We start from the raw sequence: 22,545 nt of genomic DNA, 5'->3' as shown, positions 1-22,545 counted from the left end.
CAGACCACAGAAAGTTTCTTTGCAAAGTGTCAAGTTTTAGTTGTCGTAGACGATGGCGAAATTATTTTTTGAAGTATATTATAGAAAGGCGCGTGCGTGTGCCAGGATATGTTAAGGACTTCTCAGTGTGTGTGCATGTATGTGTGTGTGTGTGTGTTACCCAACACGCACGGATCACTGACTAAACCCAAAGCATTATCATTGCTTTGCTGCAGCTTGACATTACGTCATCACATCAAACGTGGGGACCTTCATTTAGGGCACTTGTCCTGGACTGGCCAGAACATGAGAAAAGTTCCTAAGTGTAAATTCAATAGAGCGACATTTTACATAAGCGCCACAGGGACAGCAAAGTTTGCGACCGAAATTTCAAATTTTAATTTGATGAACCCTTCTTTGTTGTACGACCGTTTGCTCAATTTTAAATTAAGTTACACTTCTCAAGGGATCATTATGAAATCTACCGTAGTCCCTCATTGACGAAAGGAATACATGGGAAACACTATTATATACTATCGTAAAAAATCATAGCTTTTTTGTATGCACGCGCGTGTTAAACAAAAGACTGACTCTGTGTGTAAATAAACGCCAGCTGATAGCTGAGTTTTCAGTTCTTTACCTCCGATTCCCAATCGGGGCAATATAATGGCATCCTTTCATTGCACATATATAACGTCAGTTTTCAGTTCCAGTCTTATGTGTTTTATTTGTTGTCTTTTAATAAGTGCGTGTATCCGTTGGTCCGCCCAACCGTCCATTTGCGTGTCGCTCCACTGAGGACTGTCCAGCCGCACGCATTCTGCGCCCACATTCATGCCCACAAGCTTCACCAGTTACGACACATCGCGTCATATGCTGTAAGACACAGATGTTCAGCAATTTGGCTGGGCAACGGTTTGTCAAAAGTTCGGAAGGCGAAGCGGCAACCCTTTTTATTTCCCCCCCCATACTTTACTTTTATTTATTTGCATTGTGCACTTTACGTAAATGAAAATATGAGCGATAAAAGCGGCCCATCGCCCCACCCAACTAGCCACATGGTGTCAATATAAATGTGTTCGAGTCCCGTTAAGTTGAGTCCTGTTCCAGTTCCATTGGACAACTGAAAGCAGCATTTCGTATAATTATTTATAAAGCACTCGGTTTTGCGGGACTTTAAGCAATTGCAATTTTGTTTGGCGAAAGCTTTAAAGCGGTCTATGGTCCTTTATCTTATTGCCGCATTAATCAATCCGCTCATGCACTATTAATGCACATTTCCGTAATAACGCTTCAACTGGTAAGCACACCTTTACACGGACTATATATGTATACACATTTTATGGCTGTCGTTAGTCACGCAGCAAAATAGTTCACCCGTCAGAGATTATAAAACATAAAGCATTCCAAAATTTTAAAAGCCCAAAAGCGATAATTAAGCAAACAAGGTGGAAGAAGGGCTATCTGTGGCACGTCGAAGATTCAGTACCCTTGCATCGGTGAAATATATTATCCAAAAACATTCTTTTAACCTGATTTTTTTATAGAAGCTTTATTGTATAGAAGAAAATATACATATAACTAGCGGGTATACCCAAGCCTTGCCCGTGGTACGTATAAAAAAAATTTTCTCAAAGATTTTTGAAAACGAGTTTGAAACCGATCGAACGGTAAACAAAGAACTGTCAAACAACCGTTTTCTCCAATTTATCACTGTTTCGGGCGAAATTTCCCAAATCGCTGAAACACGTATTCAGTGAGTTCTTATGTAGAGTTTTGAAAATATGTTTGAAACAAATCGGACAAATCTTAAAACTTCAGGAATGCACTTTCCAAAAAGTGCGAAACACCCATCATCTGAATTTGAACAAAAATCTTTGAAAATGAATTTAAGGCCGATCGGATGGTAAGCCAAAAAGTTTCATGCAAACGCCATTCACAATTTTTCCACACATGCAAGTGGAGTTTCCCGAAACTCTGTCTTAACGTGCGCCTATATCGCATAAGGTAACTACAGTAAAAATTCCAGCTTCCTAGCTCTTACGGTTTGAGCTGTGCGTTGATCACCAATCAGTCAGTCAGTCAGTCAGTCAAGCAGTCAGTCAGTCAATCAGTCAGTCAGGACAAACAGTTTTATATATAGAGTGGTTTAGATGTCTCCTTATATGCGCTATTTTCTGCAAGATGTACAATTTTAAAGTATTTGTTAAGCGTGGATAAATTAAATATGGCTTGTTACGAATTTCCATGACATATTTTCTTGTTTATGTATAAACATATATGATGAATTGCACTATAAATATTTTTTGCCACCATAAAAAAAGCAAACAATTATTTTAATAATTTTGCATTTCCAAAATAAAAAAAAATGGAAAGAAGGTTATAGTAAGGCCAGCAGAAAGAAATATAGAGGAATTGTCACAAAGAGAGTGAGAGGTTATGGGAGGGAGCGTAAATAAGAGCGAGAGGGTGAGTTTATGAGCATCGTGTAGTAATGCAATATTTGAATAATAAAAACAAGTTTTTTTAAATGTGCAACGCAACAGAAAGTCAACGTGTTCTGCATTTCATATAAGTGAACATGCATTCATATATATACATACACACATACATTCACACATAGATTCACACATTTGTATTTGCAGACAAACAACATATTTTCATACTTGCATACTTATAAAAGAACAAACAAAGCGAGTAGTACCCGGCGTTGCCCGGACCAAGATGTTAAAATTTTAAGCCCACTCTTAATACATTTCCCGCCCGTGAAAAGATATTAAAATTGCATTACTGGAACCCCTATTGGCAACAAGTATGATAAATTTCCGCAATCGGGCAATCTCGTTTTATAAAGCATACACATGCTCTTGTGTATTTAATAGGTGGAAGAGTGGTGTTACTTCGATTTCTTTACAGATAATTTAGCAACCATTCCTTTTAAATTTAAAAAATAACCATCGGTATTTATGGTGAGTGGACACGAGGAAAATAAAGTGGCATAGCACAGGAAACAAAGGGAACTGCAGGAGCACGCAGTCATCGAACAATGGCGCATGATGCCGCACGCGACCCGCTAAGTCAGAGTTAAGCGCTCGTCGAGGATGACGCCTCAAGGGCTGTGCTCACCAAAATCGCGATATGAATCAATGGAATCAATTTCCAATGCAATCCCCCCTCCCTTTCACAAATCCTGCAGCGAAAACGAAGCTTAAGCGTTAGTGTATGTGTTTCGGTGTGTATGTGGTGTGTCGTTCTGCGTCACGCTGTTAGGGACATCGTGAGAAACACAAACAGCTACTGTGCTGGGGGCTCCTGTCAGTCGATGGAACACGCTTCAGAAAGAAGACCACGCGTGCGGGTGGAAAAACATCATAGAGTAAGCAATTTGTAATTCGATGCGCGTAGCTAATTGATTTCAGCAGGGTGCAGCGGTGGGTCAAATCATATTCTGATATTAGCTAACAAAATTATCAATCAGGAAAAGCGAAAACAACACGTTCGGTGTGTTAATTCTGCATACACAAATAAGCTGTGGCCCGCAGGGCCATTCAACATTTCCGAGGCAACATGGGTTTTGCATGCTGACCACTGGCAGCTGTGAAATGAAGTGTGACTGCAAATAATCTGACTCCAATTAGAAGCACTGCATCATTCGGTTGGCCTGGCCAGTGAAAATGCACCTCTGTTGCCACTATTTCAATGGTAGTAGCCCGTTTTGCACGTGAGCTGGCAACGGAAAACAAACTGTTGACGGCCCTAGTGACAAGAACCTGGAAACTAATTAGGGGTAATGAAATTTCAATGTACGTCGAGAACACAACCTTGCCACGGATATCTGTCATGTGTCGCATGTTGTTTTGGTCAACAGAACTCGCATAGCCAATGGCGAAAGAATTAGCAAAAGATGTGATTAGCGCATGGGATGCGCTTCCAGCCGTGTATAAATGATAAACAGGTACGAGAACATTCACATACACATGACTTAATATGATGGATTCGAATACGAATACCAGTATGCGGGCTATTTTTTCTTGTACCCCGCACTCAGACATCATTTGGTTAAAACTGGGAATAACCAATTATGGAAATATTTGCAACTGGTCTGTTTGCTGACTGCAAAAACGTATAAAATGCCCATAGGGTCGTTTCTTATTTTTATATACAATACATATGGGAAAGTTTCTCTTCATATATCTAGGTGGATATCTGATAGTCGAGCACTTTTCTGAGAAGCATTCTTATTTGTTCACTCAATTGAGAATGCAATGGGCAGTTTTCACACATTACAGGGCCAAGAGTAATACAATAATTAAATTTTGATGATGAATAAAGGCATCAGATGTGGATTTTTGTTTCTGCCGATTTCGCCTTTTAGGTAATTGATACGTAAATACATATAGTTTCAAATGTGAATGTAAAGATGAATTAACATGAATAATTAAAATTATTTTGTTGGACTTATGGCCTCTGATGACAGAGATCTTTAAGCATATATGACTATTACCTTACTTTCATGACTGAGCTATATTTTGTTTCCCAAATTGAAATAATTAATTAAAACGAAAAAAGTAACCTGAACACCATAAAGTTCCAAGTCAATAGCAAATTTTTCTCTCAAAAATAACAAATATTCGAATAAACTATTGTCTGGCAACTATGTATTGCAAAAGGTGTATTTACATGCTTTTTTGTTAAATATATATGTGTATATTATGAGCAAATTCCGTAAACTAATCTCTTTCACTCTTGCTTTCACCTTTTTTCATTCAAGCACTCTATCTCATTCGCTCTGAATAATACGATAGCGTTAGAAAATATAAAAAATTCAAATAAAATGTATTTTCAGAATAAAACAACTTCTGGTCTCTAAGTTAAAGTCAGAAAACATAGAAGTTTCTATAGTATTTCCACAGCGCTCAATCAAATTAAATTATTATTTTTGTCAGACACAAATCATTTCACTGCTGCCTTTGTTATCCTTCTTACCATTGCAGGGGGCATAAATATATACTAGTATACATATAGCAAGTATTGTGTACAATTCTGTAATTATTCTACTCGCAGAACAGATCGACTCAGAGAGCCCTTTGAAACATTCTGTGCCAGACTAAAGTTTAGGCAGTGGGAACTCCTGGAACTCTTGGCTGCTATTGAAAAGAAACAGCAGTGTGCGCTTCAGTAATTTTTCAAAGAAATTGCAAAAAATAATAAGTACAAAATGCGCATGCAGAATGGAACGGAAACGGCAACTAAAAAGCATGCCGCACACAATGCAATGAACTAGATTCCTTATATTATATCTCTTTCGGCACTTCCGCTGCGTAAAGGCAAGTTTTTTCACACTTTTGCAGGCAAACCGAATGCAGACAATAAGCAGAGGCAGTCACTGTGAAGTTGCCAGCCTTTGTTGCAAGAATGTTGTGCAAGAATTCTTAACGCCAAAAATCAACTTTGCAAGATTTGCTGAATTGAAAAATACCTTTTTACTTGTCGCTTGAATGAATTACAACTCGTCAGCCAGCTGATAGTACAAGATAGTCAGGTCTAGGTATTTTGGTAAGAAAATCAAAAATATGCCAGGATGAAATTAAACAGCTCGATTGATTTGTTTTTAAAATTAACACTTTCTTTTATTTTTATGCAATTTCACCACCATTTACAATATGCCCTCACAAGGCGTTCATTTTACGAGTAGATTTCATTTATAATTGTTTACTGCAGTTTTTAAATATATTTTACACACTTATTTTCTTTTCGTTTTTTTTTTTTTGCTTTTTTTGTTGTTTTTTATTACTGGTTAGCCATTTCAATATCAACACATACCTTAGATTTTCTGTTAGTTTGCACATTTAATAAGTAATTTTACGATTACTTTGACTTCAGATGTGAACATTTATTTAATGGTTGCATGGATTTAATCTGAATTTATCGGCTTAACTATGCTAACCTCAAATGGTTTGCTTAAAAGTACTTTGGTTTTAGCTCGCTAGTTTAGACACCACATTGAAAAATGTAGATTTAATTAAAAGCTATCAAATCAAGATTATAAATCAAAACAAAATTAAAAAATAATTAAAACAATCAAAGCACTAAATAAACCAACTGAATGTTGACTGCACACACATATGTATTATATGTATACTTAGTAAATTTAATTTGCATACAAAATATATTGTAATTTAATTACTTGACAATTAAACTAATTTGTAACACACGCACAGAGCTCCAGCTGCTGGCCACGGCTAGCCCCCAAGCTAATTATCTCCGAGCTGGCCAAGCCAGCCGCTGCAATGGCGCCTTGGAGGCAGGGCAGCGTGGACAGACGACCGTCAGTGGACTTGGAATGCACGATAGCTGGGCGGGCGTCAATGGGTATGAGCTGCAAAACTAGCCCGCGGACCATCTGGCTAAGCAGGGCGCCGCCACTGACAAGAAGCGCTGCCAGCGCCATTGTAATGGGCGCCAAATGGACGCCGCCGACGCGTCGTGATGCCGCCGATGTGGAGAAATACGTGCTGAAGAAGTTTTTCACGCTCGAGCCGGAAGAGAGCGTAACTGCATCCGGAAGCAGGCATCCAAGCAAACAGAGGGGCAATCGAGAAGAGTAGCAAAAACAAGGGAAACGGAAGGCAAATATATTATTGCGTAATTAGTTTAGAATGTCAGGGCACACATTTAAAAATATGTGAACTTACCACGTGCCGGCACCGGATCCTTTTGTGGTGTGCCCAATTCAATTTCCTTATACTCCTGGTATAGGTCGCCAATCTGTGCGGTGCAACGCAGTACCAAGCCACCTGGATTGGGTGTATACATGGGTCCGCCATGGCCATACACAGAATTCACGCTATTATAAATGAGCGTGTTGACGCTGGAGAAGTGCACGCCCTGCAGCTGCAGCTTCAGAGAGATGCGTGAAGCGATCAGATTATCAATTGTGCGAATATACTGCGTCTCGGCATTTGTTATCTGTGTGGAAGACAAAGGGGAGCATTAAATAGACTGTAGGCTGGAGGCGGGGACAATAATTTGAGCGCTGTGCCTGTTTATTCAGCGCTTGCAAATGCATTTGCATATTTTAGGGCGACAGCAACAACTTTAACAGCAATGACAATAACAACGGCAACGACAACATTTGGCAACGTTTAGCCCCGGTACTCGTAATACTTTTGTTTGCTTTTGGACAAGCAAAAAGTTTTGCCAGCTAGCATCTTGTCGCCATTTGCAAGTTGGCACAGTGCGCTGCTGGAGAGGCTCGAGAGGTTGGCCACATGTGCCGGCAACCCAGCGGGCCAGCCAGCCAGCCAACCATCCAGCTCAGCCTGGCGGCTATTTGTGTATGCATGGAAATTATGTATCAAGGAACTTTATCTGTGTTAATGTAATGCAGCAAAAAGCAGCGGCAGGCGGTGTCTGGAGTATAACACAAACATAATCCCAAGAAGGAAGCGTCTCACAATTGCGCACATTAGTGGCACTGGTTGTGGCAAACGATCTGGAGAGAGAGAGTGAAAGAGAGAGAGAGAGAGACGGAGACGGAGACAGGGCATATGCTAGCAGGACATGCAGCTCAAATGCGCCAGACGACACATTGATGAAAGTTTTAGCCAGTTTTACAGCTCTCTTTCTTTCCATATACGCGCCATTTTATCCTTTTATTCGAACTGCGTTTGTATTGGTGTTTCTTGTTCAAAGGACTACTGCTCTCTGTGCATGTCCAACTCCATGTCCAAGTCCATGTCCATGTCCATGTTCATGTTCATGCTCGTGTGTGTTTCTGTGTCTGCGTGAATCCTTGCTGCGTAAGTCCACTTTATTTGCGCCAGCTTCAAGATGCTTAAACTTGCATTTAGCCTAAATGCTGCCAGCAGCTCCTTCATGCGAGAACAGCTTTTATGCTTAATGGCAGTTATTTAGTGCAATTCACTGTAAAATTGTAGCCACGGCTGGCCCGCTCTACTCTAGTCTGGTCGGATCTGCTTTGCTCTATGCATATGTGTGCGGCGGGCGTGTCCGTATAAGAGCATGTAGAAAAGGATTTGCGCTTATATAAATAATTTTTATTTATGCGCATGCCAAAAAGCACACAGTTTTTGCATTCTGCTTATGTTGTGCAAACAAGAGAAATTATATATTTTAATAGTTTTGTGCATTTGCTACGTAGAGCTGCGCTTTTAAAACCCCAATTCACACACACGCACACACACATACCCAACGGGATGGTGGGGTGGCATCTCAGAAACGCAAAGCTGTGAAAATGTGTGAAACATTTTTAAGTAAGTGCTTTGCTTTTCATTTCATAGAGCTTTGACAAATCCACAAAAAGTGAAAAACTGCTCGCCAGAAGCCTAAATGTTTACTTAAAAATGGAGCTGAGCCTCAAAGATTTCTATTAGGAGTTCAAAGAATATCTATAGAAAGGGATTTTGTTTTTTTTTTCTGAGGAGCAACAAGGATTTACTTCAATTTAAATTATTAGTTTATTCCATTATATGGGGATATTTTGGGTGAAACTATTCTATTTGTTTGTGAATGAGTTTTTCAACAAATATTTAAGTTCAGGCGACACATCTGAAAAGTCGCCATAATTTCTCACTTATAAAATACATCCACATGCTGTGTGCACTGTTAGGCTAAAATATCAATTACTATATTTTATAGCATGTGCTGCTGCTATTGTGTACTACATATTTGTCGTTTGTCTGTATGCAATGCATTGCAAGCGTATCGATAACGTATAAATTGTGGATGGTACTGCAATATCTTGGGGCTGTTGCCAAGAACTTTGTCGCAAGGCTGGTTGAAAATACTACACGACCTGCTATGCGAAGCTTTTTTCAATTTTCCGCTAAATTTGGCAGAGACCAAGTGCTATTTGTCTTCATTAAGGGCTCCATGCGAATGCGCCTAGCACTTGGCAATGTTTATAGGTTCGTTGGCCTGAGTCTCAGTTTCTCTAACTCCGAAGCATCGCCCAATCCGTTCCGCCTGCCTGGCTGGAAATTTGCGTAACATTTTGAAGCCGAATGCCAAATGACATGCAGCAGTTATTAATTGGCAATTTACATGCCAAATGATTAATGCTTGGCCCGGCGGAAGCAGCCAGCCGAAAACGAAGCCACAGCAGCCCTAAACCAGGCCACATATGTCATGGCTACGTGTGTGTTAGTATTTGTGTGTGCTCTGCAAATTACTGATGTGGCTTTTTACCACAAAAAACTTTGTCAACATAAAGTTCAGCTCCGGCTCCAGATGCCGCAAGCGCTACTCCGGGGCAGGTTACCTTCAAACGTAAACTTTGTTGCCGCTGCCTGGTGAAGTTCCTGATGCTGATGCTCCTGCTGCTGCTACTAAAATGGCACGTGGAATATGCTACAGTGTGTGTGTGTGTGTGTGGGGCGGGTGTGTGTGTGCGTGCGCCTGCTCCCCAGCCTCATGTTGATTTGCACAGCATGAAATATTCATTTGTTTCCTGTGATCGGCAATTGCAATATATCTTCCGTCTCCTGCGGTATCGTTTTCTACTCAATTTTAGTCAACGTCTGCCACGTTTGCTTACGGTTTGTTGCCTTCCCCCGTATTGGCAATGGTAATGGCAATGGCACTTGCCAAAAGTGTTCGTTCCCTCGACTTGGCATTCCCGATAAGCTATCATTTCATTTTCAAGCAACTGCGGGGCCTTGCCATTATTGTAGTTGTTGCTGTTGCTGTTGTAGTTGCTGTTGTTTTTGTAGCTCGCAAGCGAAGGAGCCTGCCCCATACTGAGTTCGAGTTATTGCGGTGCAAATGATTTGAATTCATTTATCATGTTTAATGTGCGCATGCTAGCATGCTGCACGAATGTGGCAACCATTTTTCAATGGCATGACAACACTTTCAAACTGCCCGAAGCCAAAGACAAGAAGCCAACCAGCAAAATAATATTAACCCATTGCCTCTAATGTAAAATGGATCAATGCAATGCTTTGCTGTAAATAAAACCCAAATAATAAAATCCCTAACTCGATTTTGAGGTTATTTAATTTTTAAAAAGTACAACTTTAACACAAAAAATATGTTCATATATTTATTTGTATTAAAATTATAATTACTATTTATTACTAATATTAACGTATTTCTATTTTTTTAATGGCGCTAGCTACTACATCGAACCGGGGCTCTCATCGTTTAGTTGACTTAATAACTGGGTCACTTCGACTAGCGATCTTCTAAGTTATACTTAAACCTTCATCCTTAAGGATTGCTTAAAGCATTCAACTGTATTGAGTGCAGTTCTTTGTGCAACTTATAAAAAGAGAAGGTAAATGAACAACTACCTAAGTGATGTAAAGTTATGCACCCTAAACCGAACGGCAATCGGTTATTTTATTGAAAATCTGACTTCCGTTGTGCTGTAAGTTCTCAACTCCCTGAGGCAGACACAGGCTCATCGCCTGGTCTATGGCTACCTACGTAGATAGACTGATGTGAGGCGGGCTAAAAGGATAATAGGATCTCCTACTTGACCACTTAACTGCTCTTGACATCTTGCTAGGTGCGTCCGTTCTTAACATTTGGACAACAGACAGTCACCAATTTATACAAAAATCGATGTAGGAGAAGCAGCACCAACCACGCGACGCATGAGGCATGCATATTCATAAAACTGTGAAGCAAAAATCTTCGCTCTGACAGCTTAGCAGACTCGGCAATGTCAACAGGGCGAGCAGCTGTGATGCCAGCAGCTAAAAGTGAGAATTCACCCAAAATGACAGCCTGCACAACCGCACAGCTGCGACGTGTGGCCCAAGCCCAAATGCAATAAAGGACGAGCAGCCGGGGGAGCCGGGGACTGGTCCCTGAGACTTACAAAGGAGCTGGTGTTTGTAATGTTTGTTGCCGCCGCATAGAAATCCGTTTTCACAGTAACCAAACGACAAGAAGGCGGCCACAGCTGCGCTGCATGCATTGTTAATACACATGACAATGTGTGCGCTGGCTGGCAGGGTGTAAAATTGCGCATACGCCATGTTAGCATACGGACAAAGGCAACTTGAATGGGGGCCGTCTATGCTGGCATATTTTCATTTTCATTTCTCATCGGAATAGACCACAACTTCAAAGGATTCACGAGCTTTGAACATTAATAATCGCTGACCCGCTGTCAGATTTCCTCTTTTCGTTTTTTATTATTTTTATTTTTTTTATATTTTTTATGCACAAGACAGAAAAATAAATTCAAGCATCTTTCTATGCCAACTGCGACTCTTATTGCAAGCCAAAAATATAGATTTAAGACCATTGATTCACCAATAACTGTACTTACCACCATATTGTTGATGGTGAACTTTAGCTCGGCACGCGGTCGGGATGGCGGCGTGCTACAGTTGGCGCGCAGGACATCGCCCGGCTCATAGCGCGTGTGTTCCGTATACAGTTGAGGACGTTTGTCGGGAAGCTCTGCAAGAATAGTAAAACATATATATATAAAGGTACTGTGTTTCGATTGGATTGTTGACCAGGGCAGGTCGTCGTCGCTTCAGGCCTTTTACAAAATGTTAATAGGTATAAAAGTGGCGACGCAGTGCCGCCCACAACTTCAATCCTTTCAGCACCAACCACAGCAGCAGTCGGGGCTACGTTCAACTTTTTAATTAAGTCAACCAAAGCAAAGTCAAAGTCACAACCAAAGCAACAAAAGTAACTAATGAAGAAAGTAATTTCCATGACAAAAACGGCAACGGCAACGGCAACTTTGAGCCTGGGCTGCTCGCCTGCGTCCCGACTCTCGACATAGCTCAAGGCAACTCGCTTTCTAATCCCGACATACACACACACAGACCGACTATTCCATCGCCCCAACTATTCCTTTAGCTGCTGCGGTTTTTTTCCCCAGATTTTTGACCTTTTCCATTGGTTTTACTGTTGTGTGGGTCGCCAAAAGGCTCCTAATGAGGGTCAGCTGTGTGGCCCAGCTTCAAGTTTAATTTAGCAGCTGACCAGCCTACTTTACACTTGGCCAGCAGCGAGCTATGCGAATCCCCGCTTGACTTATGTCATTAAGTTATTAAAGTTTAAGCCCTTCAAATGTTTGCCAACTATCTACAAACTTGCACAACCATATGCCACGGCATTTGGGTCGCCTGCTGCGCCCAGAAGCTGTGTGGCATTGTGACTTAATGAAAGCGTGAATTAGCATAACTTTGCTCGGCTTGCCTTAGCATTCAAATGCGATCCACGACGCTGATGTCGACGCCAGCGTCATTTTGTTTAGGGCCTGCCGTGAAGCGCCACCAGCCAAATAGCAGCAGTTGCCGCGCTGCTTTCCATAAAGCGCAAGGACAAAGTGTTTATTTTATGTGTAAGGCAGCGCGACGCAGTCGCATTTATTTTTGGCCTCGCTTTTGTTTTTGGCGTCTTGGCCCGCCATCTGATTGCCACTTGAGCTCATTAACACACGATTAAACCTCAGGACCATTTGCTTCAAGGACAACGGCACATGAATAAACGAGCTGCTGCATAAATGAATGAGTGAGCGTAACTAAACGGAAGCCACAATGAGCCAGCGGAAATGCATAAAACATAAGTCACCAGAAATGTCCGAAAAAGGAAGACTACATAGATTACATAGAGTAAAGTATATCAATAAAATTAAAGTCAATCAAATGACCAAATATACCAGAGTATATCATTGACTTGTTATTGAAAGCCGATATTTTTATATTAACATGTAGTTTCTATATACACTTGCAAAGAGTACAAAATATTTTTTATAAAATAATTTTCATACATAAATTAAATTATATTTTGTTGCAAATATAAACATTTATTCCATGTAACTAAAGTCCAAAATTAACACCGCTTTATATCATCGCATAAGAAAATTCCCTTGCCAAAAATCGATGACTCGATTTTTCTAAATATCTATTTCTCTTTCAAATTTGCTAAATGAAAAAAAAATTTTCGAAAAAATTAAGGCATGTAAAATGCAGACATTCAAATTAATATAACTAAAGTGTTCATAAATATAAGTTAGATTAGCTTAGACACTTAATTATTTTATTTCCTGTAACTTTCGGCAATTTCTGCACTTTTTTTTCAAAAAAATCTGACTTTTGTTGTTTTATCTCATAACCAAACTATTTTGTCAGATAAGATTACAATAATCTCAATTTGCTATTCGAACATTAAAGTGAATACATTTACTAGAGTATTTAGTCACATAATAAAAAATAATTCTTGTCTGCTATGTCTGAACTTCTTAAAGTACGAAATAGACTTTGCTGTTACTACTTTAAGCTACTAGTCATTGTCGCACCTAAGGATTCTGTAGGCGCTGCTATACTAGGCGTATGCGCAATATGCTTTGTGTTTGCTTTGGTTGCTGCTACAGTAATTTATTGTTTAGCCCGCAAGTTATTGGGGTCTTAGTGTCGACGACATTATAAGCCGCAAATGCTTAGCTATACAATACAAAGATACAGCAGCAAGCACGCGCCCATGCACACATACACATACGTGCACAGACACACTCTGCTACATGGACGCACATGAGCTAACACGCGCCTGACTTTGCAGACTCAGACATCGTCCTGTCAGTGTGTCAGGCGCGCTGGCTTATCTCATATTGATGTATGTGAAGGAGAAACAACAACAACAATTAAGCATAGAGAAACAACAATACACGCAGCCAATTAAAAGCCTCAGCATTTAATGAAACTTGAATAACTAAAACAGCTTCAGGCGTCCTTGAAGGGCCCTGGGCATAGTGGTGCGGCTGGCAACCTCATGAATTTAAAGCAAATGCTTGATCAAAGCTTTAATCCCTTGATGCCAGTTAAGCAAAAGCGGCCAATTAAGCGAGCTAAATGCGGCGTTAAATATATTGAGCTCACACAGCGAGGCAGCCAGGCGACCGGGCAGCCAGACTGGTTAGACATTGAGGTAATGGCAACCTAATAAAGGCACCAGTTTCGCGCCAGACGCGCACATCTAAATGTTTAATGCCGGGCAATAAGCAACCAGCCACACAGCCACCCAGACTTCCAGCTAACCATTGAGGCAAGTGCTCAATCATACAAACACAGCAACTCGAGTGGGCCAGGGAGTCGCAGGGTGCGCAGAGCAGAAAGAAAATTGCGCGGCAAGTGATATAAAAATCAGCCACTGAAGCTAAATTGAGCTGTCAGTGCGAATTTCTCCAATATTTAATGCGAAGCGAATATAAAGATTAACTGCTGAGCAATGCTGCTGTTGCTCTTAATGCCGCACCGTTAGCATAGCCGAGATTACGCATACGCACTGTGTGCCATTTATGAGCTATCGACCCAGTTACCTAGTTACTGAATGCATTGCCAATTGTTGCTGGCATTTACTGGTAACGATGCCAATGCTTTGAGCTGCATACTTTCAGCCATGATTACTGTATGTATACAAAGAACTATATACTTGTTAGGTTCGCACTTATTGCCCTCCATGACTCTGGTACACTGATTAAATTCCTAATTCCGAGCGTGCCATCGCACGCTCATTTAAAACGCATAAGGCCGTGAAATGCTTGATGCGATGGCAGGACTACCAAATGACCCAGACAGGCGCGTGGCAACAACCTTCGAGCAAGAGCTCCACACGATGTTTATCTGCCAGGCCGAATAGCCTGTTAATGACGCAATTTTCAACACAAGTTGTCTCCCCCACAAAAGTTTTAAAGCTTCAGCAGCTGCTGCTGCCTTGGCGCCCGCAAATTGCCTTTACCGCTTACAAAAAGTTTTTTTTTCCCATTTAAGCCGCCACAGCTACAGGTACTTAATTCATACTTAGGGCAATCATAGGATACGCAAATATCAAATGACATGCCACATGGCTCGATTAAGCTTTCCCATTTATCTGATGACTTTTGGTAAAGAGGGGTAAGATTCGGAATTTTTGACTTACCCACAACTTGCATGATCCCCACTGCAGTTGCTGTAGAGAAAAGCGGCGCATCGGCGGTCACCTCGCATGAAAAGTTACCGGAAAGACCAAAGCCCACATTGCGTATGAGTACTTGAGTAGCATTTGAGCTAGTTACCTATTAAAGAGACATGGAGAGAGAGAGAGAGAAAGAATATAATATAAATTGCAATATTGTATAAAAAATCAGCTTTATATGCATTTATTTAAGCGGAAAAATTTGTAATGAATGTTATCTGACATCACTCCGATAATAAAGTGCACTCCAATATATTAAACCAGCTAATGGCAAATAAAAAATATAAAGAAAATTCGCAGAAAAAAAGAGTATATATTGTATAAAAGCTCGCAACTAAGTAAAAGTTTTGCACGACAAAAACTAAAGATAAACTTGCTGGCATAAACTCAATAGCCTGATGAAATATTTGGACAGATTCAGTGCAACTTTATCGGGGCAACAAAAATTTCACTGACGGCCCCTGACCAGCCTCTAGCAGGATGCAACTTTTTCAATAATCTGGCAAAATTATCTGGCTCGACACTCGGGACACGGAGTGGAGCGGGCGCCACTTGCACGGGAACGACCAAATTTCAGACGCTGCCACACAAAAATTTAAATGAAAATATTTTGCAGATAGCCGCTCTGATAGCTTCGTGGCATTCAGGCTAGGCAGCTGCAGTTGCAGGTGTCTTGGCATGAACTGGCTTTTTTGAATACCCGCCAATAACAATAAAACTGCCAAACTGAATTTGCATGAGCGAAAAGTTATAAAATATACAATATAAATAAATGCAGTGTGCGCGCAATTAAGGGCGTCGAAGTGACGCCAGTGCCAGCTAAAGTGCCCGAGTCAAAGCCACCCCAGGCAGAGCCTCAGCCAGTTGGTCAGCCCGGACGCGAATGACAACAGGCTAGATAGTTCGACGGTTCGGCAGCTGCATTTGCATTCAACGTTAACAAGCTACCAAAGTTGCGGATGCTTTAAAGGAGGAACATCGTCTTAACTCTTTTTATTTTTTAACGTACGCCCACCCAACGAAAAGCCACCTAAAAGGTGAACATTCAGATCGGGTTTTTGTAGTACTTACGTCGACGTGTATGCCAGGAAATGGAAACACTTTGGAATTGGGAAACTCGCCGGGCGTATAACGGTAAAACTCCAATTGACCGCGATAGAACTTGGCCGAGTAGAGTGGTGCCCCCTCCAGATCGTATATGCAGCGCAGTACAACATGCTGGCCCTGTCGGACGGCCGGTGGCTCAATGATTAAATTGACATTGCGCAGAGCGCACTCGACCATTTCTGGAATGAAAAAAACGCAGAGAAACAGAAAAAACTATGTGTTAATATAAAACTCTACGATTGCAATTTAAGGTATTTAACTGGAAAAAATTATTAAACTGTCCAACGAAATATATATAAAGTTGTTATTTTTGAGATCTTTTTTTTTATAACAAAGTGGAGTTGGACGTGAGTCACGTTCCGTTCCTGATACAAAAACGCTCATCAAAACGCGACTAGCTCGCGTATCCGTCAGCAGATATAAGTAGATGAATAATACGATATATCATGACCAAGATATGAAGATATATTAATGCGTGTATCGACATTCGCATATAGTGCCGTACTGGTCGTTGGTTTATATTCGTGCCGTGCTGAATTCGCATGTCTCTAATTCTATCGCATTAAATTATTGCATATATGTATAACTCAACGTGCAACATAAAAATAGTTGATACATTTTGTTTAAATTTTAAACTTATTTCAATATTTATATGTTTCCGGTAAATGATTTTTGATGAGAAAAGTTTATGAATAATAAGTATTGTAAAGGCCAACCGGCAGGACCTGGTCGCAAGTTCATATTTCGTTACGCAGCGCTTGGTCTGCACCTCAGAATCTGACCATTTGCGTGAGAAATTTTATTAATTGCCAAACAATCAACGCCAATTTCCGGCAGCTTTATGGCCGCCCATTTGAAAGTCGTTTGTCAACAAATACGTAGCATAATTCAGGGCGCCAAAGAGAGCCACTTGGCTGTTTACAAGCGTCAGGACATAGCCTAACAAGGCACTCAAAATTTTTTATATCTTATTTGGGTCACATTTCGTGCGGCTGTACCCTTAAGAATAATGGCACATCATTTGCGGCTTTGCCAGGGCCCCTCCGAGAACTCGCCTTTCATCGGGGACGGTGTGTGAATCTCTCGCGAGGTAAATAAAATAAAATTGTTTTCATTTTTTCCGTTGCGGCTGTTTTTCCTGTTGCCAGCCTCTGTTGTTTTATATACCAGCTGCGTGTTATAAATTACCTTTGGGAGTTGTTTGCATATTGGGGCAAGGGCAACGTCTGCATCTGCTTATTATGGCATGCATGGAATGTATGAGTTTCATTATATTCTGTGAGGCTTTTCTTTGAACATTTTCTCGTTGGCAGCCTGAAAAATGCGTTATTACACTTTGACCTTAATGAGCTGCTGGCCAAGTCCACATAATTGGCCGACAATGTTATGTTGCCGATGACCTTTGAGCATGTCTTTTTCAACTTTGCCTTGAAGCTTGTGGCATAAACATTTGCACACGGAAATCGAAAAAGAAAATGTAGTTTGTTTGATAATTGAAATTGCAAAGTGCAGTCGAAACCGCAAACAGGCAGTGTGGCAAGTGCAGCAAGGACGCAGGAGCTGTGAAAAGCAACCGCAAATTCTTGCTTATTGCTGGCAAAAGTTTTGCTTGTTAGTGTTTGGTTCGTAAGTGCAGCAAGAAATCATAGTACACTCGGAGGACACAGCAGGGCGTATTGCACAAATAGTCAAACAATGTCTATAAATCCGCACACACATACGCGCACGGTTACTCGTAGTACAGTGGGGCATATAAGTATGTGCATGTCAGGTAGAAAGTTTTTGCGAAACTTACATATTTACTCGATTCAACTAAGTGCTCGCTTACAAGTGCATTGCCCTTATCCTTCTGCGATTTGTTTACAAGCACAGCAACAAGGAACCGCGTTCAAGTCCCTGGAACCAAGTTTCTAGTTCCTGGCCCCTTTGCCGTGAACCTCTGGCTCCATGCAAGGACTGTTTCGAGTATCAATGCAACGTGCAGCGTGTTTTTGTTATTGTTGCATAGCCCACTGGCCCCACAATATTCCCTGGACGCACTCATCGTCTGTCCAGAGGTAAACAGTTTTCACGCCATTTTCACCAGAATTTCTTTTCATGCAGCCTGGAGCTAGCAACTGGCATCTAGGCAGTTCAGGGCGGAAGTCCTGCTTGCTGGTTTTTTCTTTGTTTATTGTTTTTCAATCATGCTGGAGTGCGTCATTGCGGGAATCGTTTGGCCGCAATGGTGGCAACGTCAGGTTCGTTAAAACCGCAAGTGATACCAAATTGAAAAGTTAGATACGAATATTTTTTTTCTTTTTTGGTTTTTCTCTCGCTTTTTTGGTTTCCATTGCACGACCGGTTTGCCTTTTATGTTAGCAGTTGTTGCTGAAAAAGTTTTCGAATTTGTTTGTATTGCTGGCAAGGAAAAAGCTGGCAGTTATTTTTGGGTTTTGCTTGCTTGTTATGCGGAGCACCCAAAAAAAAAGGAATTAACGAAATCATCCAAATTGATCGATTGGCCTGGGCATGCCATACGTTCACAAAGCTTTTAGCTCACTATATACAAGATTCAGACTTACTGATACTTCAAGTTTTGCCATATCCTACTTGCAAAAATATTTGTAATACAATTCAAGGCAAGCAATCATTTTTTAAGCAGTTAGAAGTTATCTTAACTAGCTGCACAATACTCAGCATAATTATAGTTCTGCCAAATACCAATACCATTTAAGCCCTGCATGTAACCTTTCACAATTGATAGCCAACATGATTTTTTTTATTTACACCATGCTTTCCATGGCAAATTCCTAGAACGTGTTGCAAGCAACAGGCACCAGTCATAGTCCCCGAAATTTCTCTGAACCTCCCTATACCGTACAGCACAAATAGAAACAGATGGTGTTCAGGGAGACGCTGAACGGGTAGAACAAGTGAAATGTGGGCATATTTATCACTGCATAATAATTTGTATACTCACTCGCGTGCGAGAGTCAAAAACAAACAAGCGGCAGGGCCAAGCATGGCATAGGATGTATATATACAAGTCCTTTATGAATATGTGTGTGTGTGTGTGTGTGTGTGTCTATGGTGGACTATTGTTTTGGTATTTAATAGGCTTTTGTTGCAAATTCAAATGAATATTGTTGCTGCTGCTACTTGACATGTTTGCCCCGCATCGTCGGCAGCATATTGAAAGATTTATCATGCACAACACTGCAAAACAGCAGCCGCAACACAGAAACGGGAGCTGGGCGCAGGTGGGGCTAACCAGGGGGAAACGGTATGTGACGTCCTTGTGGCCATTGAGGCGTGCACAAAGACAACACCTGCCTCGTTGCCAGCTTATGTTGACAGAAGCAGTACATGTACGCACATAAGTATGCTACATATAATGGAATTTCTAATAAGCATGCATTGCTGCTGCTGCTGCTGCTTGGCTGGGTCAACAACATTTAAGGTGCAGGTCCAGAGCAGACAGCTGTAATCACTATAAACGCCGCTGCAGTTCATTTGTTTGCGCTACGTGGCCGGAACATAGCACACAGCCCTGGACATTCGAATGGCCGTTTGGTTCTCCCATGCATGTATGTGTCCACACAAATTTAATACCGGAGTGCACAGTAGAGTAACCTGCACTCTAACTGACCATACTCACTGCAAGCCAACGCAATTTAATTAACATAAAAAATACAACTTGCAACATTCGAAACCATAAATCAAATTCCCCGCACACGCCCAGCACTAAACTAATACTATGCTTAGCACCCAACGAAAAAGAAACAAACAAGCTGTGGTTTCATTTCTGTGCGTGTCCATGAACAGGAGACAAAAAAAGGGGTAGAAAAACAATAGTTACACGTTCATAATACAAAGTCGCAACACGATATACCCTAAAAATCTTTATCAAGAGTGACTTTTTTGGAGCTACAAAGAAACGGTAACAGAGCTAAAAACGAAGCATTAATTTAGTTATTTTAGTTAGAATATAATATTTTGTATATTATATTCCTTTGTTTCTTAGGAATTATCGTAAAACATTTAAAAAATATATCAAAATTTTGGTTGACAGTTACAAAATAATTTTTATAATTTTATTTTTTTTTTAAATTATATAAAAGAAGAGTATCGGTAAAAAACAATTATCCTGTTCGGGCTTGGCAAATATTAAACAAAAGGACGCACTCCAAGAAAAATATTTGGAATGTAACTTAAATGGATTAGAAGTTGTTGTAGTAAAAAGTTATGCTACACTAGAAGTTAGCAGTGGAGGTGAAGAGCGTGTATATTGTATGGTTGTGGTGCGAGTAGAGCGCAATTTAATCCACTCCGTTGGCTGGCCAAGCCCAACCCCCAATGTCATGTCTACATAACATCAGCATAGACACAACCGCAGCTCACGCCAACATAATATTGTTGTTCTATTTGGCCTTTAGTTGTTGTTTTTTATGGGCTTGGCAGGCAGCTCAACACACACCTTAAAATGTTGCTGTTGCATAAAATGCTAGTTATGAAAAAATAATTAATAATTAGGAAAACCGTATGTCTGTGTATATATGTGTGTGTTCACTAAATGAGTTGTAAGAGAGAGGATTGACCAAGAAACTAATTTGTTATTTACTGCAATGTAATTGAAAATTAAATTGATTGAACTGAATTACATAACCAGGAATAAGTAATAAATAGACTAGGTGTCAAGGCATTATATGCACAATAAATAAGTTAACACTTCTAATTCCAATATATTTTGTTAGCTAAAGAAACACCAACGCCTTGACCACGCAGTTGTGAACTTGGGTAAACAAAATCCAGACTCATTCGAGTATGCGCAAACAAACTTCACGCAACACTCCAAAGCGACAACCGCACAAAGTAAACACAACAACGAAAATAAATGCGCTAATTGAAAAAATAATATGTAACAAAATTTAATCTGAATGTTGTTGTGTACGAGTGGCTTGCAAGTGGATAACGATGATCATAATGGTGATGATGATGTGCCATAACGGGGCTCACACACAAAACACACTTCCTGCAATCCTCATGTTGCTCGTTTGCCGTTTGTCTCACGATAGTCCTTCTTTGCACAGAAGCGCTAAGCAAATAAAACAAAAAGGATAACAGCGTAAATATTGTGTAGCAGGCAAAGAATCTGCACACAGATATACACACCCCAGAGTATACAGAAAAATATGTATTATATTTATTTGTATATATATATATTTGTATATGTAGTCTGCGGGTGACATTGCACTGCATACAGCATACAGTCGCAAGCTTATTTTTATATAATTTTCTTTCTATTTGCCAGTTTTCATTTGCTGTGTGCTCATTTAGACCTTTCTACCTATGTGCTTACGTATTTGTGTGTGGGTGCGTGTGTCTGTGTGTGTGTGTGTGTTTGCGTATATACACGTATATGCAAGAGCTTGTACACACGCTCGTATTTACTTAGCTTGTTTTTTTTTTAACTGCCAGCGCTTTTCGCCATGCATTTGTACACTTGGCGTATACGCAATATTAGGAATGAATGCATGACGATGACGACGACTCAATTGAGGCTGGGTAGCAAAACATTTTGTTATCTCGACGCCAGCATCGATTGCGATATTCAGTTTTCAGCGCTTAGTCTGCGCATTGCTTTCGCCCATCTGTGCTCACAGTGTGCTTTGCACTGTGAGCGCCGACTTTTTGCCATTTATTTTATCATTTGGCCCCGCTGAGGCTCTTATCTCACACGCTGCATCGAAACTGCTTGTAAATAGCATTCATGGCCTGACACTAATGGAACTTTTGACCATTTGTGATGCTGCCAGCCACGTTGCCGGCCCGCGGATGTCCCGCTGCTGCCTGTGGCTCTGCAACAGCAATTGGTCGCAGCACGTGAAAATCAAGCCAGGCCAAACCGGACCAGGTCGCTGGTATATCTGACATTCATGTTAGGTTTTAAAGCGCTCTTTTGAATTTTATTTTTGTTCCAGCAGCTCGAATGCAGTTACTGGCGGAAGTTAATTTGTGGACTTGTTTTCGATGACTTTTCGCTATCAGCTCAGCTCGCCAACAGTCCATCCTCATGGTCAACAAGTTTTCGGGGACGCTTTTTATATTTTTTTATTGAGGATTGAAATGCAAGCACTTGATTTAGATTCCATTTATTTATTGTTTTTTTTTTCGTATTCGAAACTTTGTTATTAAAAATTGCAACTAGCCAAAGCATGCTTCATTATTTGCTAATCAAAACACAATTTGCCAGCGAAGGGAGATAGAGTAAATTACAAATTATTTTTGACTCGCTGGCAAAATTGAAGTGGACTTTGCTTGTTTCAACAGATTAATGTGAACGGCATTTTAATTTAAAATATGGCCAAGAGCTACATCAAAACTAGGCGTAACTGAGAAACAGAATTGAGATAAGCGACAATGGCATACGGAAATTTAATTTTTGGTAACAAATTCTATGCACGACCATGACGCAGACTGCATTGGACAGTTGGCCAGCGGGTGCAGGGCTGGTGTTGGGGAAGCATC

The 22,545-nt window shown here is 40.6% G+C and overlaps 1 protein-coding gene and 1 long non-coding RNA gene across 2 annotated transcripts in view; one reads left to right on the top strand and one right to left on the bottom strand.

Annotated features, from left to right (window-relative positions):
- The first annotated feature begins 4,878 nt into the window (after positions 1–4,878).
- Positions 4,879–5,600, top strand: LOC135436774 (uncharacterized). The gene is made up of 2 exons (XR_010437588.1): positions 4,879–4,992; positions 5,049–5,600. It is a non-coding gene; the product is annotated as an uncharacterized LOC135436774 (long non-coding RNA).
- Positions 5,601–5,612: 12 nt separating this feature from the next.
- beat-IIa (beaten path IIa) overlaps positions 5,613–22,545 on the bottom strand; it is a 41,742-nt gene continuing 24,809 nt past the window's right edge. Inside the window, exons 3-7 of the mRNA XM_064694492.1 lie at positions 16,000–16,214; positions 14,893–15,028; positions 11,285–11,418; positions 6,675–6,948; positions 5,613–6,534 (exon numbers count right to left, since the gene is read on the bottom strand). Of these exons, the coding sequence (XP_064550562.1) occupies positions 6,179–6,534; positions 6,675–6,948; positions 11,285–11,418; positions 14,893–15,028; positions 16,000–16,214 (1,115 nt within the window). The 3' untranslated portion in view covers positions 5,613–6,178. The remainder of the gene's footprint in view (positions 6,535–6,674; positions 6,949–11,284; positions 11,419–14,892; positions 15,029–15,999; positions 16,215–22,545) is intronic.

This window comes from Drosophila montana, unplaced genomic scaffold, assembly GCF_035044405.1.
Source record: "Drosophila montana isolate Dmon_TW-CO22-7 unplaced genomic scaffold, ASM3504440v1 contig_3733_1, whole genome shotgun sequence".
In the NCBI taxonomy this organism is placed as follows: Eukaryota; Metazoa; Arthropoda; class Insecta; order Diptera; family Drosophilidae; genus Drosophila; species Drosophila montana.
The sequence above is the reverse complement of the archived record's forward strand: the minus strand, read 5'-3'. Positions and strand labels throughout refer to the sequence as shown.